General features: G+C 38.9%; 1 protein-coding gene across 2 annotated transcripts in view; it reads right to left on the bottom strand.

Moving 5' to 3' along the window:
- The window catches only part of LOC103480389 (phosphatidylinositol-binding clathrin assembly protein), a 100,774-nt gene that overhangs the window by 31,370 nt on the left and 48,877 nt on the right, over positions 1–20,527 (bottom strand). The window contains exons 3-11 of one of the 2 annotated variants that reach the window (XM_008435311.2): positions 17,674–17,749; positions 17,433–17,535; positions 15,528–15,621; positions 15,118–15,229; positions 13,204–13,310; positions 9,880–9,921; positions 7,365–7,385; positions 2,790–2,875; positions 1,122–1,245 (exon numbers count right to left, since the gene is read on the bottom strand). In XM_008435311.2, the coding sequence (XP_008433533.1) occupies positions 1,122–1,245; positions 2,790–2,875; positions 7,365–7,385; positions 9,880–9,921; positions 13,204–13,310; positions 15,118–15,229; positions 15,528–15,621; positions 17,433–17,535; positions 17,674–17,749 (765 nt within the window). The remainder of the gene's footprint in view (positions 1–1,121; positions 1,246–2,789; positions 2,876–7,364; positions 7,386–9,879; positions 9,922–13,203; positions 13,311–15,117; positions 15,230–15,527; positions 15,622–17,432; positions 17,536–17,673; positions 17,750–20,527) is intronic. The other variant, XM_008435312.2, reaches the window with a different exon arrangement.

Genomic DNA, 20,527 nt, shown 5'->3' with positions numbered 1-20,527 from the left:
GGWAGACTGGGGAGAAGGAAATGCCAAAAGGCCAGAAGTCCAGTGTCAAGTACCCACAGTCAGTGAGGTCTGGGGAGCCATGTCAGCTGCTGGTGTTGGTCCACTGTGTTTTATCAAGGACAGGGTCAATGCAGCAGCTATCAGGAGGTTTTGGAGCACTTCATGCTTCCATCTGCTGGAAAGCTTTATGGAGATGAAGATTTCATTTTACAGCACAATCTGGCACCTGCTCACAGTGCCAAAACCACTGGTATTACTGACCATGGTATTACTGTTGGCCTGCCAACTCTCCTGACCTGAACCCCATAGAGAATCTGTGGGATATTGTGAAGAGAAAGTTGAGAGAAGCAAGACCCAAAACTCTGGATGAGCTTAAGGCCATCGAAGCATCATGGCCTCCATAATACCTCAGCAGTGCCACAGGCTGATTGCCTCCATGCCACGCCGCATTGAAGCAGTCATTTCTGCAGAACGATTCCCGACCAAGTATTGAGTGGATAACTGAACATAATTATTTGAAGGTTGACTTTTTTGGTATTAAAACACTTTTCTTTTATTGGTCGGATTAAATATGCTAATTTTTTGAGACAGGGATTTGGGGTTTTCATGAGCTGTATGCCAAAATCATCAGTATTAAAACAATAAAAGACCTGAAATATTTCAGTAAGTGTGCAATGAATCTTAAATATATGACAGTTTAATTTTTATCATAACATTATGGAAAAATAATGAACTTTATCACAATATGCTAATATTTTGAGAAGGACCTGTACATATTCACCCCTGGGAAGTTTAATGGTTTTACGGTTAGTATGTCCTTATGCATTCACAGTCCAGTTCAGTCTCTGTTAAAGGGAACATATATATTTTATATAAGTATGCCCATAATAAATCCATCTTAAAACTACCATAGCCAAGAACTGGATTAAAATTCTACAAAGCCTTTTGTGTCTTAAGAAGCAGCTGCACAGAACTCAATGAACTGGCTGCAAAGACGCCACTTGAAGTCACTTGAGAAAGGACAGATCAGTCTGTACTCAACCTCCTTCTGAGAGCCTCTTGGAAGCTTCATCTCACAGACTAACTGCCTCCTTCAGAGGTGACAGGGCCTGAAATCTCACCTTGAGAGCCTGCAGCCGGGCCTGCTCCTCCTCCAAGGCCTGCTGCTTCTCTTTCTCATCCATGCGGCTGAAGGACATGCCGGTGGAGGACAGAGACGAGACGGCACTCGACAAGGTGGACGCTCTGGGGAGAAAAAAAAAAAAAAAAGTATACAACTTGACCATGTTTCGTTAAAAAATAAAAAATAAAATTCCCTGAGTGTTTTTGGTCTAGTTTCTATCTGAAAAGTCTTACTACACTTGATATAACTCATAAGTAACTTTTCAACTTGTTTAAGTCGACAGTTACCGTATTTTCCGCACTATAAGATGCACCGGATTATAAGGCGCACCTTCAATGAATGGCCTATTTTAAAACTTTTTTCATATACAAGGCGCACCGCATTATAAGTCGCATAGAATAGATGCTTCAGTTTGGGTTTCCGTACTCTATTATTACACATCCACATTTGTAAAGAAGTGGTCCCCGAGTACTTTATATAGTAGGTTGCCCCAGTCATTGTTTCACTCACGGTGTTGGTGTTGCGATCTTGTGCCCAACTGCTTTCTGGGTAACAGACCAACCGACACGCTGCCGCCGCAGACTCTGTCTCTCTTCCCCCCGGCTTTAAATGTAAAGGGGCTGGTCCCTTGGTAACCCTAGTCGAAGAACCCCCGGATGAATATCTAAAGCCACTTTGTTGACATAAAGAATGTTAAAAAAAACTGTCCGACTCCTGTCAGCAAGGAGAGCCTTCCATGACTGGGCCGGACGATGGTCACCTTTCTCCGTTCGCGCACAGCATGTTCGTGGAGAACGTGGTGCTAAATGACCTGCAGACGACCTGATTATCAGGTCGGTAGGTAGATAGGTCAGTCAAACTTTATTGACAAACCAACGTTCTGACAACTATCCCAGCATGCACCGCACACTTCTAAGGGCGAAAATAAAGTTGGTGGCTGCTCAACGTAGTTGCTAGACCTGTTGTGGCTCAATATTGGTCCATATATAAGGCACACCGGATATAAGGCGCACTGTCGGCTTTTGAAGAAATTGAAGGTTTTTAGGTGTGCCTTATAGTGCGGAAAATACGGTACTTAATATTGATGAAAAACTACCAATTCCATGGGTGGACATTTTTTTCCCCATGTTACAAGTGAAAAACTTTTTCATCAATATTGAGGAATTATTGACTTAAGATCCTATTTTGTGCAGAAAAGTGACTAAGACAGTTTTGCTTGTTTCAAGTGTACTAAGAAACTAGTACGCCTGTTATAACAAATTTTGCTAGACGATAAATCGTCCCAAAAGTTATTGCGATAAATGATAATATTGCTGTCCTGAGGCCATTTTCAAGTAATATAATGGTAATGGCATAATAATGCAAGAAAACACCCTGAAAGATCAACAAACTTTAAATAATGATGAACATTTGACACTGGAACTCAAAAAAACAAAAATCTACTATGAAGATTGTAAATGAAATTGTTTTAAAAAAAGGGTTAGTTGAGACCAAAGCTGAAGACTGAAGACTTTTGTCATTGAGTTTTTGGTAGAAAAAGAGAAATGGATATTCAAGAGTTCATTTTGTCACACAATTAATTGATTTATTGCGACAGACCTAGAAACTAAACCAAAGTTCCTCGACTTTTAAATCTATTCCGGTGCTTTGCGGCTGAAACGCGTACCTTGTGTCCGCATTCAACTCCTTCGTCTTCTTGCCCTCCAGAGAGGCAAGGTGCTGCTCCAAAGCCTCCAGGAGGCTGCTGGGGGCCTGAGAAACAAAACAGAGGAGTTCACCCATCTGTAGCAGCTTCTGGGGAACACTGCTCTCTCTCTCTCATTCTCTCTCAAAATCCAAAAAAAAGGAAGAAAATCCCACCCACACACTCCCAGAGTTGTGCTCACACAAACACAGCACCCAGAGTTAGTCGGCCTCTCAGGAAGGTAACGGAGTGCATCAGGCTCCAAGAATAGCCATGGCAACATGCAGCAAACACTCACATTGTTAGCAGGAGAACAAAGGAGGAGGTAGAGAAACAAAGAGTGAGGAAAAAGGTGGGGAGTAAAAGGAGGGAGTAGTAGGGTCTTTTTCTTCTCCTTTACTTCACATGAGCAGAAGGCAACGATATCTACAGCCCACCTTTTCTTCCTCTTTGTTTTGCTTCTGTTTTTGTTGATTGATCTACATTTAGTTTCAAAATGCTCACTCTTTTCACCTGTTGTACTTGGAAACTAGCATTCCCTCACTTTATCTAATTGCCTGTCAAGAAAGAAAAAAAAATCCCCAACAGATGCAGTGAGGGGAATCTAAACAGCTCCCATCACCGCACACGACTCAATCAAAATCAGCCGGCGAACGGGTTTACTGAGAATTGTTGCTATGGAGCTGTAGATAAGACTCAGGTGGAGAGCTCACGCTGCCAGGCAAACTACCCTGTGGTTGTTAGGTGCTTCATTAGCAGTCAAAAGACAAAAAGAGAGAAATCAGAGGAAAAAAAATGAATTCACTAGGTTGAGAAAGGAAGGCAGCTAAGGAGCTGGGTTCTGGTTTGGCTGAAAAAAAAAATGAAAAAAAATGTACAAGGGAAATTCTCCCACTGCCCAAATATGACAACGTCATGTCTGCCTCTCCGTCCACAAGAATGTTGCTGGCAGCGATGTGGACTTGCACGTAAATGCATACAGTGCTCAGAGGTCTCTGGCTGGCGAGGTTATGGGAGCCTGCCAACACCCAGTTGTTAAAGAAACAGCGGCGTGAGCTATAAGAAGTCAACCGGTCTGAATAGGTAAAAATAAAGAAAGTTGTTTTGCTTTTTTTTACTTAATTTTATTTCAAGTAAAAATATCATAGTACTTGTACACAAATTCACCTTAATATTTTTTATTTAAAAGTAACAGTTTAATTCCTAGTGAAGCAGAAATATGAGAGTAAAAACTGTTGCATAACAGGAAGTTTACTTGGTGGCATTTTGATTTTCATTGACAAAAACAAGCTAATTTTAGCTGGTTTAATGGTCACCAGGGGCCCAGAGCCACAAGTTGTTCTTTGGACCTTCCACAGTGGCTCTTAAAGGTGCAGTATGTAACTTATAAAAGAATATGTTTTCTACATATTTGTTAAAATTGTCATAATTATTGTGATAGTTTGCTACCAGACAGATAATCTGTTAAGAGATCGAGCTCCTCCACCTTCTTTCTCTACTGCTATTGCTGTGTGAAGAAATGCACCGCTCCCGAACAAATCAACCAATCAGAACTACGAGGCGGGTCTCTATGCCGTCACTCAGCCTCATGAACTCGAAGCTAAATGTGCTAGTGGCAGAGAAATAACTTACCGTTACAGAAAAATCGTTTTTCCACCATCATTGGTGGCCATGCCAACTAACCTGGATAATCAGATTGTGATCGACAGTGCTAAGACCGCCCCCTGGTTCTAATTGGTTGTTTCTAGTTAACACTATAAACACCGGCAGAAGAGCTCAATTTTTATTTTTTTATATTTTTACACATCATCTGTCTCATACCAAACTGTCATAACAGTGGCATGGAAGTTGCATGGAAATGTAGTGCAGTTGGTAAGTTTGGCTAAAAGTAATTTAGAAAGAAAAATGGGTAATATTTCTAAATTTAGATCCAATAAGACTTAATTTTTCCAGTTTATTCCTGGAATATCTGAACTAAATTTCCATAAAGAACAACACTAAAAGTACAAGTAATATGCTTTTAAATCTGATTTTCTTGCCATTAGGGTTGGACTATGTGTGCTTCAAATAACATTTCCTTAAGTATATATTTATCAAAACTTACAATATGTCATTTTCTGAATGTTGTGCAACATTAACGTCTCTAAACGAGTTTTTATTTGGCTGGATTGAGAGTAAAAATGGCTGTTTAAGTTGTAAAGGTCGCACATCCTTGATTTATTACAATGACGATTTCAGATTTCTGTAATATATCACTGAAGTGTGATATATTACTGAAAAAAAAAATTAATAGTTCAGAGTTTTATTTATGTACCTGTTTCTTAGCCCCTTACATTTCAGAAATATTAATTTAAATCGACCCAAATAAAACCAACGCATACTTTCGGGTAAAATTCAGTTTGCTTCATCAGTGCATAACGGAAAATATCCTTTAAAATCATCATATATAAATCACCTCACCAGACACTGACCAATGCTTAGCCAGTACTGTATGCTTAACTTTTGGAAGGCATGGATAAAAGTCAGCACAAGACAATAACTGCGTCGTAATAACCAGGCCATTCACTATTCTTGTCAAGCACACTGAAGCAGTGCTGTCGTGCATGACAAACACATTATGAACACCGTGTAAGGAGGAGGATGGAATTTAGATGAGTGACGAGGGGGAAAAAAAAAAAAAAGAAAAACAACCCTCTTTCTGCAGAGACTTCTTCATGCAGATGAAGATGGAGGGGTGCAGGAGTGAAGCCTCATTTCCTATTCATGAGCTTCCGTGGCCTTTTGCCGTCTGTGTCACACCTGCCAGAGTGGGTGAGTGCATGTGAGTGTGTGTGTGAGAGACAGCTACAAGCAATCCACCTGATGCCAACACACATGTATTAACTGAGTCGGCAATTGTACAGTAGCGAGAGAGAAAGAAAAAAGGGGGATTGTCATGCCTGTAAATGCTCAAGCTGTTGTATGTATGCTTGCACACTCGAGTAGAGCCACTATGATCCTCATGCAGGTTCTTAAAGGAAAATTCCACTAGATTTACACCTGGGCGCTATTATTTCTCATCTTTTGGTGATTTAGTGTCAAGACTTGACAGAATGCTAAAGGGACTGGATTTATATAGAGCACAATCACACATATGCACACATTCATACATCATTATGCAGATCTATACTTAGGGTAAAGTGAAACCTGCAATCAGACTCAACTTTTAGATAGTAAATAACATCTTCCAGGTGAGCCTCTGTCACACCTAAATGTTTTATTTCTCTAGTTTACAGAGAAATATTTGGTCAAACATTGTGTTTAGAGAAACCGATGGAAACAGGGAGAAGCTGAGAGAAATCAGTGAAGAACAGAGTTACTCTATCCAATCAGCACAAAGCTTCATTTTCCACTATCACTTCCCAATCTATGGTAGACTTTTCTACCTTGGTCTCGCTTTAAGGAGAGAGGGACAGAGGGAGTTGAAAATAAAGATGGATGGATAAGTAGATGAACAACGACAGATGGACGAAAGGATGGCTGGATTAAATATGGAAAGGAAGAAAGATGTAGGAGATAAAAATATGGGAATATGGGAAAAATATGGTGGATGACATGGATGGATGGATGAAATGGTTAGATGGATGAAGTCCAGAAGGATGGATGGCTGGATGAAATACTAAGAATGCATGACATACAGCTGGATGGACAAAATATAGGTGGAGAAAGTATTGATGGATAAATTAGAGAAGGATGGATTAATAAGGATGGACAGATGGATGGATGGATGAAATAGAGATGGACGTTTTGAACAATGTGGGTAAACTGTCTTAGTAAATTCTCGTACTTTCCTTTACTCCAGTTGACATTTCCATACTTCTCCAGGCTTAAATCAAACCCCAGGCCTTTCCAGGCTGAGTAGGAACCCTTTACAAACTGAGCAGAGAAAACACAGGAAGCAGACCTGAAGGGGTTTCCTGAACTGGTTAGCGCTCTCAGAGAACCCTTCTCATTACAGATTAACAGCTGTTGAGGAACAGCCACTAATACAGCCACAGCTTGGTTATCTTAGACATGGTGATTAACGTCCCAAAAATAATGGGAAGTAGAAACGCAAACTGGAAAAACTGGCCTCTCAGCTTCCCTTGAGTTAAAAAACCCTCCATAAAAACAATTTATTTTACAACAAAGGAACAACACAAACCATTCTATGTGGTTTCGTCGTCATCGCTGACCCAACACAACCAGAACTGAAAGGCTTTAAAAGTTTTAAATCTGGAAACAAACCAGCCAAACTGCAAAACACAAATTACCAAAGCTGCTTCTTAATGTTTACCTTAAGTTATGTAAAAATTCCAAAATCAATAAGAGGCAAAAGGCAAGGACTTTGCCCACTAGCCTGCAGAATGATGGTAAAGCAATAATCAGACAAACTGGCCACAGGATTCTTGCACAACGCAGATTTTTGACCCCGTTAAAAACTAAGATTGGAAAAAAATAGGGCCTAGGTTAAAGGCGGAATTTTCCTTTATGGAGGTTTGAGTGGGGAAGCGGTACAGTTTGCAACCCACCACCTACAATGTATGATCCTTTAGTTTTCTGCAACAGAGTGGGAGGGGAGGAAAAACACTCGTTATTGACTGCAAATACAGGATTATTCAACTCTGACCTCAGACAAACCGACTCTCCTCTGTACACATTAACCTGTCTTTTTTTTTCTTTTTTAAAATGTGTGATCAAGGACACGTTTCACTGAGATCTGCAATGTACAAAGAGATTTCTGATTCTTGGACAGAAAAATAAAAGAATCAAAAGGCTACAAATGAATAAACTGTTGCGATAATGATGGCAATACACAAAGTAGTCAGAAAAATTATAGATTTTTTAAAATTTCTTCCCCTTTCAATAAGGTTAGTATAAACTCAACCTCTCATATTCAACATATTTTTACCAATAAACCGAGCTGGCTTCTGACTCTAAGAATATAAAGTTAAGAAGTAGGAGGTTTACCAACTCATATTTAAGACTTTTAAGACCATTTTAAATGGAATTTAAGACGTATGTCTCCCCAGAAATGAATGGATTTCCTACAGGCTATTGGCGAAAAATTTCTGCCTGTCCATGAAAGATGCAAAAAAGCTACTTAGCCAACAGGGGTATGTTAGCAGCTAGTTAGCTGTAGCCTCAACCAGAGGACGTAGTGAAGATGTCTGAGTGTGACAAACTTTCGCATAACAAAAAAGTCACATGAGAAAAACAAAATATATGAACTATTAAATGAACTATATCTAATAATGCTGGCATGACAAAATTTAAGATCAGAGATTAACATATTCAAGGCCAACAAAGCTTTTAAAAGAAATTTAAGGACTTTTAACTAGTTTTTCTTTTGGATTATTTTGTTAAGGACAGAATTTACAAGCAAAAATAGAAAAAAAACAAAAAACAAGTGTGTGCATTATTTTCTAGAGCAAAAGTGCAAAACTTTATAATTTGAGAGCAAATCACAGCAAAAATCTTTATAGCAGAGTTAAAAAAGTGCATTACAAAAATAAAATAACAGAAAATCTGAAACTAAAGGTTTGCTCTTATCACCCTAATATTAATTCGATACTAAAGCCGACTTATCAATATCAATATCTTTGGATCAATCCGCTCACCTCTAGTAGGAGAATTTCAGCAGATTGCAGGAAGGTGGAACAGTATTAATGTTTTAGAAGTGCTAGACATGCTAGCTGCTAGTAATGTTAATATAAACTCAACCGATATTCATTTAGTCTTTTCTTTTTAGAATTATAAAAATTACCAACACAATGGGAAAATAAAAAGCTCTCGTCACTGTAAAACAACTTTTATATTATTCTACCAAAGATCAGAAGTGTTTTCTTTACTCGATGTGTGTTTGGCGCCCCCCTTTGACTGGGAGTATTATTGAACATTCCCAAAAGACTGAGCTGCACAGGGACATCTGTAGATTTATTCAATTCAACTCAGCACCCAAAAACACACAGCATTCTATAAATACTGTATACTGTATTTATACAATAAACAAATTATAACCTCCGAGTTTTCTTTGCTGAAATGTTAGCATTTAAAAATAATTTCAAGTTACCTAACCAATACTTGGATGTGCATGTGAAGGTCAAACTTCCTGTAGTTACAACAACTTTAAAAATAGGAAGCTTTTGTTTTCAGACATCGTTATAAAACTAAATGTATGATTTTTAAATTGCTGGCTGACAACAAAGGAAATTAATGAGGTCCTTGGAGCAAAGTTTTACATGAATGATTTAAATCAACCAATGATCAATGAACAACACAAATCAATCTCTGGTTGCGGCTCTTTTATGTAACTAGCACACAAAGCCAAGGACTTTTTATATAAAGATGATTAAAACAAGTTTTAGCACCAAATATTTATCATAACCTGAGAAAATCTGACCAAGAAAAAAAATTATCAAAGAAAGGTAAACAAATACAACATAAAGGGCATAAAAAAAATAAACCCTGCTTCAAGGAGTTTTGATAAACACTTTCACAGCTGGATAAAAAGCAAATTAAAACATTTTGAGGATTAAAAGAACAAATCGCATTCCTTATCCAAGCAGAGATGCTTTTTTTTTTTTTTTACAAAATCTTTTCTTCTGTTCATTATCTTTGTTTTCCTAATTTCAAGGCCAGCCTCACTGTGTTCATTTGCCCCAGGTTTTAAAAAAGAAAAAACAAGTCTTTTCATCAATTCTGCTCATGGCATGGGGCCAAACTAACACACCTCAACCTGGATCTATAATAAGAAATTAGGAGGAGAGAGAAAGGAAATAATAGGAAAGGATATTCAGGCAAATCCAGCAGAGAGGCCTTCTAACATGATGGCTGGTTAAACAAAAAAATAAATAAAAACCAGAAAATATGGGCGGGAAGGTGAACAAAAGAGTTGATTGAGAGGGAATACAGATTGAAAAGAAAAGGTGAGTTAATGGGGAAAAAAGGAAGCCACATATATTGCTGAAAATATGAAAACAAAAAGAAAGGGAAAGATAGAAAACAGGAGCTGGAGTTGAATAGAGAGGTGGAAGGTGGCATGTACACTGACCTGTGAGAGATCTGGGATGTCACCCTGATCTATTCCAACTTGCTGTCGTCAAAACAAAAAGAAAAGAAAAAGTAGGGAGGGAAGTATAGGTGGGGGATAAAATGGAGAAGAAAACAAACAAAAAAAAAACATAGGGGAATCATTACCTCATGCAGTGGCAATGTGTCAACAAAAAAAACAAACAGAAACAAACAAGCAAATGCGTGTGACATCGACAGGAAATGGCAGCAGTGACTGAACGATGAGAAAACATGTCGGGCTCTTGAAGGCGGAGCAGGCATGCTGTGGGAACACTTAAAGTGACACCGAACTCCAGGAATTCACCTCTACGGAACGCAACACGTCGACTTGTTGGGACACAGATAAACAACGTCATGTCCTTCTCGCAACCAGCCAGTTGGGTTTCATATGCAAACACTTTGTTTAAAGGGGCAGTGTTGTGTGAAATCCATTTTTTTAGCTTTACATCGTGTTATAGTTATTCCCTCATCATAAACATACTTGGAGTGCTGCTTTGATTATTTCAGGCATGTTTGAGAAATCGTTTAATCTCCATGGCAACAATTCAGCTGTGCAAAACACCTGGATGGACCTGGCTCCGCCTTCGAGACAAAGCTCCTCCTCCCAGCTGCAGTTTCCAAGCTTCCGCATTATAGAACAGCTCTCCCCCTTTATGCCTCCACTCAGCTCCTTCAGACTAGCCAGCAGGAATTAGCAAACATCAGTTGAGCTCATTATACGAGCTACTTCTCAGAGCAACACTGGTAAAAATGTTGTTAAAGGCGGAGTTTCAGAAAGAGCAGGAAGTCCTTAAAGAGACAAAGGCCCAATTCCAAGGTGTTCAATTACAAAGTCAAATTTCATTTAAATCATATTTGCATTTTTACAACTGAGGTTGACAGTTTGGAAAATACATAATACTGCCCCTTTAACACTAAACTGAAGTGGTAAATCTAAGATAAATATGGTATAGGTTGTGGTATTTACAAAATAAATGTATTTTTGGAATACAGTGATGCTAATTCAACAAATATTTTGTTGAGAACGTGTAAAGCTAGTCTTTCCTTTCTGCGCGCACCGAGCCGAGGAGACCAAACTCTGCAGATGTTTTTGGAACGACCAACAGGGACGTGGAGCTGAGCTCATTTTAGCCACGAGAGTTATGGATGTCTTTTGAGTGTCGGGAGCCTGACGGCGCACAGCTGTCTGCTTCATGTGTCCTGCTAGAACTCTGCTTGATGAACTCGGGTGACCCGCAGTGATACGGCTCCACAGACACATTAAATGAACTGTAACTAATCCCTCCCCACAATCCATTACTTTGACTTTCACATTTCTTTTTCTCTACCCTCTTTGTCCAGCAGATAGTCTCTTTGGCTCTTAAGGAATAGCCACATGTTGAGCAGAAATGTGTTTTTCCTTATTTACTATTCAGGTACTCTAACATTTGCTCAACTGTAAGAAACATATTTAATATCTAATGTTTTTACAGCGAGGACTCAAAACCAATAACTCAGAGTTCTGCAATCTGACATTCTCACAAAACAGAATCCAACACATTTATGCTTAATAGAAAAATTGACATCTGTTCTACAAACGAATACTGATCTCTTTGCTGGAGCTTTGACTGAAGGTGGCACTGTGTTGAAATGCTTCTAGCACCTTGATAAAATGGGTTGTAGTAATTCTCAGTTTTATTTTGTTCTAAAGTTATACATGTATATGTGCTTTTCATTTTCTTTATTTTTGTATAAAGAGTTGCATAAATTTAAGTTCATAATTTGAATCTAAGCCTGTGTGCTTATTTCCTAATAGAAATTCACATTGTAATCTCTTAATGTACTAAACGTAAAACATTTTTCTTTCTCCATAAATATCCAGTTTAGGAGAACACCTATCGGTCGACGTGTCATTTTAAGACTGTTGTGAGAATTGTAACTCTCTTCAGCATCATAACTCCTCCGTGGAAATTGATTTCTTATCCATCTGCAGCTACCTCATTTACCATCATGCTGTCAATTTGCGTATATAAAACGTACACAAAATGTTCGCTGTACCACCAGCTGATGCTTTAGTTCTTCTAAGTCACTGCATCAGATGAAAACACATTTATTGAGGGGGAAAAAAACATATTGTAGATTAAAATCTGCTCCTTCACACTGGAGACGTTAAATCTAAAAACGAAGCAACTCATTATTTATTCCCTTTCCTACATATATATATATAGATTTTTTTAATGTCTGTAGCCGTCTGGGGTAGTCCTTAAAACGTAATCGTAAAAAGACGAAGACGTCTAAATGGGAACGTTTCCCCATTCCGTGTCTGAAATGCACGTCGGCTTCCTGTTTAAACTACGGAGACGGAACGGGGCACAGCGGCGAGAGGGAGAGAGGGAAAGAGGGATGATCTGTGGGTGTCGGGGGAAGGAGACCCACTCGGGTATCCATCTTTGTCAGAGGGAGAAAAGAGGAGCGAGGCAGAGGAGAGGATTAGGCGGAGGGAGCTAACAGAGCGCCTAACCACGTCCTCCATCTTATGGTTATTTTTGGTCTATATATATATATATATTTATGTGTGTGCGCGCGTATGTATGTGTGTGTATTAAATGTGGGGGCAGAGGTGTAAGTCGGGGATGGCTTGGTTCAGCAACGCTGAGTGAGCAGAACTGCAGCCGCCGTGTGAAAAATGAACACATTAAAGTAACGTTGGAGAACATCTGGGTTAGGAGAGCTGGATTATAAGAATCTACATACAGCTAGGAGATGTACAGATAGTGATTTAGAATTAAGAATCTAAAAAAACAAACCAAAAACCCTGAAAAGCGAACCTGTTTAAACTGAAAAAATTCCAGATCGAGTATTGGTGACAATGTGCCCGATCCACAAGAGATTTATTCAGCCTAATTTTATGCTTTATTGTTTATTTTACATTATATTTAGCATTCAAGCGGTTCACTTTCTGAAACATTCGGAAAAAAGTTTGTTAGTTTTTGCATGTTTGACCAAGATAGTCAACGTATTGTTTTAGTCAGTTTTAAGTTTGTTATTTATTTCACATTGGTTGTTATTCTGCACTAACTGAGCCAAATGATGTTTTTACATGTTTGATCAAGTCTCTGAAGCTATCGGTGCATGCAAGTCTACAGAGTTGGCAAATAAATGTGTAATTTAGCAAGTTTTTTTTAAAGAAGAAAAGTTTTAAGTCATATCAACATTGTTTTTTTTCTGTATCGGATCGGTATCAGCTGGCGCCAAATCTGTATCGGAAGTGGATAAAGAGAATCTGTGCGTCCCTCTCTGCGGGTTTGTCTGTGTGCTCGTGTACCTCAGCCACTTTGAGGAACTCCGACAGCTTTGTCATTCTGTAAAGAAACTTCTTGTAGATGTCTAGAGCGTCTTTACACTGGTTCTTCTTCATGTCAAAGTATTTCTCTACAGGAGAAAAAACAAACACACACAGACAGTCGAGAAAGATTAAAACTGAGCAAAAATGAAAAGGTTTTTACATGAGGAGGAGACGAAACGCTCAGAGCTTCTGTGCGCGTGTTGCTGGTGTTTACATATCTGTTAGACAGCAGCATCTGCATGACTGAACACATGGCCAGTTACCCTAAATTACATATCCTCCAGCACTAAAGGTGTCATTACAATAACCCATTACACCACTGAACGCTACATTGCCTTGCAAAAGCAGTCGTACTTATGCTACAACAGCAAACTTTAACGTCTTTTATTTGGATTTTATGTGACAGACTCGACAGAAGGTATTATATAATTGTGAGGTAGGAGGAAAAGGGCTGAAGAATTGCCTTTCCCCCCCCCCCTTCAAGAAAGAAAATCTTAACCATGAATACGCTTTGATCCAGATCATTATATTGTAGCCGTATCTGGCTGGATTTTTAGGTGAACCTTTTGCAGCCTCAATCCAGCTTCCCCATCAGCTGAGATCAGCTTCCCTTTCGTGAACCTCTTTGTTACAGTCCGTAGGTTTATCAAGTAAAATCTCCCCCCAAAAAAGACGCCAAAGTTTGTAGTGGTAGCTACAAACTAAGAAAATGTGGAAAAAAAGTTAAAGAATGAATATGTCTGGTTTGGACACATCACCCGTCCAACAGAGAGAAAGTTTCTTTAGTTTACCTTGTTCCATCTTTAAAAAAGCTCAGAGGATTTTTAGATATGGTTAAGGTGGAAACGATTAATCGTAATTAATTGATTTTTTTAAATGGTCGCCTACTAATTTAGTAGTCGATTAATCATTAATTAAAGTATACAAGGTTAAAAAAAAAAAAGGTCCAATTGCTGAAAGAACGGTAATTACGTTAACAGCAATTAAGCCAAAACTACAAAATTTCCTTTTAGGCACCTTTTCCTATCCAAGTATTAATTGGTTAATCCAAAAACAATAACAACCAGATCAGCCCCGCACTGTACTGATGTTAAGTCAATCAGGTCAAGTTTTTTTTTTTTTTTAGAAGCATTTATTTAGCTACAGATGCATCCTTTGATGAAGCGATCACTAAAGGAATGCTACAGTGTTGCATTTTAGGCAATAAAATATTTTTTTAAATTAAAAAAATATTTATTTGCATCATTAAATGTATTTCTAATATTGTATAAAAAGGCTTACGTGAAAAATCTGTGGGATGGGCCAATTTTTAACCAATTAAACAATCATTTTGTCAATTAAGCAATAGAATTATTGTTTTTTGTTGATTAATTATGCTACATTCAATTATCTATCAAATAATTGATTATTTGGCAGAATTATCATTCTACCGATTAATCGACAGACTCATTGTTTACTAAAATGATTGTTAGTTGTATCCCTGTGTTTTTTTAATTTATTTTATTTACACTGAATCAGTTTAACTCTTAATGTGTAGTAGCTTTTCCGGAAAGTGTCCCCCAGATATAGAAATATGGGAGATCTGTGGACGTAGAAATATGGGATACTTCTCATGCAGCGCTGCCTGAAGGCAGATTTCTGAGATTGACGTGTGGGAGGGACTGCAGAGATTTCTCCAGATTATGAAGCGCAGATGACAAAACCCTGAAAATCTTTAAAAAAAAAAATTTAACTATGAAGCATAACTTCAACATGATTGGACGACTTTTCGACAGGATGAACTTTTTTAAAAATATCCAGAACCTCTGGGAGGATTGATAACTGATAATTTGACAAACTAATGTGACAATTTCCATTAGCGTGAAACGTTTGTATGAAAGGGACGTGTGCTACCCAATAGGTTGATGACTCCTTCATTGTACGCAGCAAAGAGCCTTATGGAGTCTTTGAAGAGCAGCATGAAGGCCGAGTTGATCACTCCGTTGGTCAGCTCGTTAGGATTGGCCTGCAGGGAAGAGAGAGAGAGAAGATGAAGGTGCCATCTTCATCACGTCACCAGACTGATCATGGAAGGATGATATCAGCCACACAGAAAGATTGTTCACCAGATAACAAAACCTTTCCTCCCTGAGTTGGCTGTTGGAAACATCATGTTTAAACATAAAAACAGACACAGGCAGGTGGTGTGATCCCAACATTTCTATCAGTCTTTGAAGCCCCACACACGCCCTAAAACGTGACCACTACGTCCACAGATCTCAAAGTTCTCGTTTCCGGATCTGGTCGATTGCATCAGCAGATACCTGAAAGTCCAGCAGAGCGTCCAGCTGGTTCTGGATGATGGGCAGAGTCTTGATGAGCTTCTCTGCGTTCATGGTGCGCATCACGCCGTCAACGCTGACAAAACAGGAAGCACACGGTTACAGGCGAGAGCTTGAGGAGGAAACCTATGCAGACGTTGGTAGAAATGTGAGAGAGTAAACCAGAGGTTTCGCTCTAATCTTGTTGCCGACGGTTGCGAAAAGCTCGAAACTAACATCTGGGAATGAGAGTTATGGTAAAAAAAAAAAATAACGAGACTTTGCTTCGAAGTCTGGCACAGGTCTTCCTGATATGACCTTGTAGAAACACGTAGCCACTTATTTTTAAACCACAGCTTCCTCCAGCTTTTATTAACTCACATACAGTGGGTGTCTTTCAGAGCTTGGAGGAAAAGAGGAGGTTCGCTTCCTGGCTGAGAGATCGTTAGCAATGATTAAGATTAGGACTCGGCGTGAAGGTTTGGTGGCCTCGTTTCAAAGCCGATTCAGCAGTACACAAACGTAGCTCAGTTTTCGTCACGTTTAATGGCAGACACTCTGAGCCCTTCACCGCACTCATCAAAGTTGTGCTCATGTAACTATGTGTGGACGATACATCAGTTTTATGAATTAATAAATTTTTTGGTTTTCGACGGTTAACATTTTGGAAAATCTGGATTTTTTTTTTATCCACCAATGCCCTCCTTGGGTTTCCATAGTTCAGAGTGATGTCAGCACATCCAGGGCGGCCATCTTGTTTGACAAGCATGTTTTACCGATTCTGTTTATTAGGACGTTGAATTCAGGTCAACAAAGGCCCAGCCAACTTTTTTTCTTTTTTTTTTTTTTGACTTACAAGAATGAAGCCATAACATTACAAGAATACAGTCGTATGGCAGTAAAGTTGAAATAATATGAGTAAAGTTCTAAAATTACCAGGATAAAAAGTGGTAATTTTATGAGAACTCCAACACAAAAAAATACCTTCATCTTATGAAGCTATAATTTGGTATCGGTTTTACAGGTAGGGGACGCACAGTGGCGCGGTTGGTAGAGCTGTTGCCTTTTAGCAAGAAGGTTCTGGGTTCGATTCCCGGCCCCAGTCTTTCTGCATGGAGTTTGTATGTTCTCCCTGTGCATGCGTTGGTTTTCTCTGGGTACTCCGGTTTCCTCCCACAGTCCAAAAACATGACTGTCAGGTTAATTGGCCTCTCCTAATTGTCCCTAGGTGTGAGTGTGTATGTGCATGGTTGTTTGTCCTGTGCGTCTCTGTGTTGCCCTGCGACAGACTGGCAACCTGTCCAGGATGTACCCTGCCTCTCGCCCGGAACGTTAGCTGGAGATGGGCACCAGCAACCCTCCCGACCCCAYTAWGGGWCAAGGATGTAAAGAAAATGGATGGATGGATGGATGGATGGGTTTTACAGGTAAGGAAATATTTAATCTTTAATGCATCAACATCAAATTATTAACAGCAGAACTTTGAAACAACTGAGCCAATGACTCTCATTAAAACAAGTTTTCAGTTTGTAATTTTAAGACCTTCTTCTGGTAAAATTCCATCTTTATTCTTCTTATAGTATAACTTTATTCTCCAAATTGAACAATTAAAAGGTTTTGTAGCCTTGCCTTAATAATCAATCATACAACTTCAAAGAATGAATGATTTAAATAAAAAACACTTTTTGAAATTATTTTCTGTTATTTGCAATGACTTTTTTAGAAAATAGAGAGGGGGAAAAGAAATCGATTAAATGGAATCTGGTACGCAAAAATATTTGATTTTACTTTTAAGTCATATTGCCCAGCGATACCTACAACACTCGATTCGGTCAACACAACCAAAGCCATAAATAAATAAAATATTATTCATTACAATGTAAATTAATAAGCTCATTTTAAACATACCCTCTCTTCATCTTGGTGAAATCCACAGCCACCAGTCTGTAGGACATGGCCTTTTCGTTCAGGTAGCGACTGTATCGTCTGATAAAGGTTGACATGTCGTAACCTGAAAGATCATACAGTCTTAAACCAACTTAATCCTTTTTGTCTTTACATCCTTTGATGTTTATCCATCCCACTTGTGAAAATATGAGACATAATTGCACGGACTTGTGACATTTGTACAAAAATGAAAGGCTCTTACCTTGCAGAGCTCCCTTATCCAAGAAGTTGCTGAGGTTGAACAGAGTGTTTCTGGAGGCCAGGTACTGGATGAAACGCTGAAACGTTGAAGGACAAAACAGGAAGACGTCTTTAAACAAAGTGAACACTTGAGATTTGTTAAATCAAACCAAACTCAAACAGCTGCACATTCATTTATTTATGATTTGGGTTGAGGAGGAAAAAACCCAAAACATTGTTGAATACAACTGAGATCAGAATTCGCAGTGATCAATCATTCATAGCCTCTAGAACCCTTGTTTATATAAATCTGTCTCCGCTGCTCCCGTCCCTCCAGAGCCAGTTTTAAACACAGCTTTGTTCGCTTTGACAGATCTGATGTCACTGAACAGGTGATGGAAGCGTTTTAAATCCTATCTTCCCGACAATGTTTATCCCAGCATGTTGGCTGTGTTTTCTACCATCTCCTCTTAAACCAGCAGCACTATTTGGCAATGCAGACAGATTTTCCCACTTCTAAACAGAGAATTAATTGAACATATAGTTTGTTTTTTTTTAGTTGAAATAATAACAGACTATTTTCCCATTTCAGAATGTTTTACCAGAGATGTACTGGTCAGAGATTAGTAGCCAATTTAATCTACTATCAGACTTTTAACTTAACTATCTTAGCTGTAGCATTGTTAAGTGTAAACAGTTATTGCTGTAGGAATTTCTTCAAGAACCAAGATTCAGTCCAGGGTTTCTGGAGGTTTCACCAACTACGCTTTAAACTTTTTTTTGAGTTAAATTTAAGACCTATATAATGAGCTGCAAAAAAAGAAACAGGACCAAAATGGACATTTCTAGGCTACTTTTGTGACTCTAGGTAGCAGCTTTCTGCTTCTCACATATAGTCATATGCTGCCTGCTAATGGCTTTTTTCTTTGCTAGCTAGATAGCCAAATTCTAGCTGCTAATGGCTTGATTGTTTGCTTGCTAGCTTATTAGCAGCTCGTTATAGGTAGCCTTAACCACCTTGAGTCACAGAACGCAGAGAGAGAAGATGCTTGCGCACGACTCAAATCTTTGCCTGATATAAAAGTCCCATTAGAAAAAAATATCTATATAGAATATATGAGATTGAAGAGTCCTACCACTAAGAAATACAAGGTTTGTGATAAGCGTATTTATTTTCTTGAATTTAAGATGTTTTACAGTCCTGATATTAGATCAATTTAAGACTATTTAAGACTTTTAAAGGTGCGGACATCCTGTCCATCAGCATTTTCCATGAAAGAAAGGAGAAAACTGAGCATTAATGCAAGACCTTAGCGTAGTGTTCCTATTATCTGCTAAAGCATCAATCCCTGCTTAAAAGTAGCCGCCTGAATGAAAAGCCCACATGGGGCCTGAGAAAATTGCTTCCTTTGAAATAGCTCCTTACATTTCCGACTTCTTTTCAAGCGGCGAAAATAGTCAACTTTCAGTCTTCTTCTCTCCAAAACAACTCTCAAATCAAAAAGTGTTGACTTCAGCACAAAAAGTCAGCGTTGATATATGGGAGTTTCCATGTGGCCGGACCCGGGTCAGCACTAGCCAAGCTGAAGATTGTTCAATTACAGTCGGCTGATTTCTCAAAGCACCTGAATAACAGGGTAAACTGCTGTCCGAGAGTCCCTGCAAATATATAAACCCTTTATGATACTGAGACGTTTAGCCAGATGAAACTCAGCAGAAAGACAGCTAAACATTCTGTACATTCTTTATAAGCCAGACTGTAGAGTCTTCCATCTTTTCTCACACAGCACCTCAAAATCACAGTAGTTGATGAACATTTTTACAATTCTGCAACAATTTGAATAATACAACTCCTATTTTAATTGTAGTGCAGTTAGATTTTAAATATCGTTTAGAAATAAAACCGGCAACAGACCTGACTTGAACTTTAGACTGAAATGATTTAAAACGTAGCCTGGACTCTGTCTCTGAAGATTAATGACCGACTCGCATATCATCCCTTGAGAGCATCTTCGCTACATCGTCCTCCTCACATCTCCGACCAGCAGAGCACTGTGAAATGGGTCTTGGCCGTCGTCCATAGCGATGGGAGCTCTGGCCTCGGGCTTCCAGAAAACCCGTCTTAAACTTTAAGGCGGACCGCGTCCGGCTGACTTAAGATGATTTGAGAATTGCGCATTTGCCAGTTGCAAATCTGGCAGGGAACTAGCCCTCACTGACTGGTTGGAGGATGTAAGGACCATGTGTGTGTGTGTGTGTGTGTGTGTGTGTGTGTGTGTTTGTTTATAAGCACAAAAAAATGCTTGAGGGCATGTATGTTGAAAATCAGCTGCACTGACTCTTCCAAGGCCTCTGGGACTGTTTAAAAAGGCAGAAAGAATGGGATTTTGTTCTTGTCCTTTTCTTGTGTCTACGTATGTGAAGTCTGAGAGAGAGGGGGGAAAAGAAACCGATTTCACAAGCGGACGATAATTTAAAATTAAATACAACAGGGATGGCTGGAGTGGAGGTTGTAATAAAAGCTGGGTGAACCAAAAATTTTTTGCTTTACCTCTGGGTTGACACTGCTCAATAATCGATAGGAGTGATGAAACGTAAAGGGATACGCTGTATGGATTTACAGAAGAGGTGATGTAAAATAAAGATGAAAAAAAAAGAACTCCATTGAAACAAACAAAAAGTTTTAGCTTTAAAATTTAAGTGCATATACCAGTCTTCGGTACAGCTGCCTTAAAAAATTAATTGACCAAGTCGAGACAAGCAACTGAAAACTAGACGATATATAGCCATAGCAAGTTAGCATGAGCCAAACTGCATTAAAGCAAATACTTAAATTTAAGAAACAGAATCAATGATGATTTAATGTACAAATAGAA

Source organism: Poecilia reticulata, linkage group LG18, assembly GCF_000633615.1.
Source record: "Poecilia reticulata strain Guanapo linkage group LG18, Guppy_female_1.0+MT, whole genome shotgun sequence".
In the NCBI taxonomy this organism is placed as follows: Eukaryota; Metazoa; Chordata; class Actinopteri; order Cyprinodontiformes; family Poeciliidae; genus Poecilia; species Poecilia reticulata.
The sequence above is the reverse complement of the archived record's forward strand: the minus strand, read 5'-3'. Positions and strand labels throughout refer to the sequence as shown.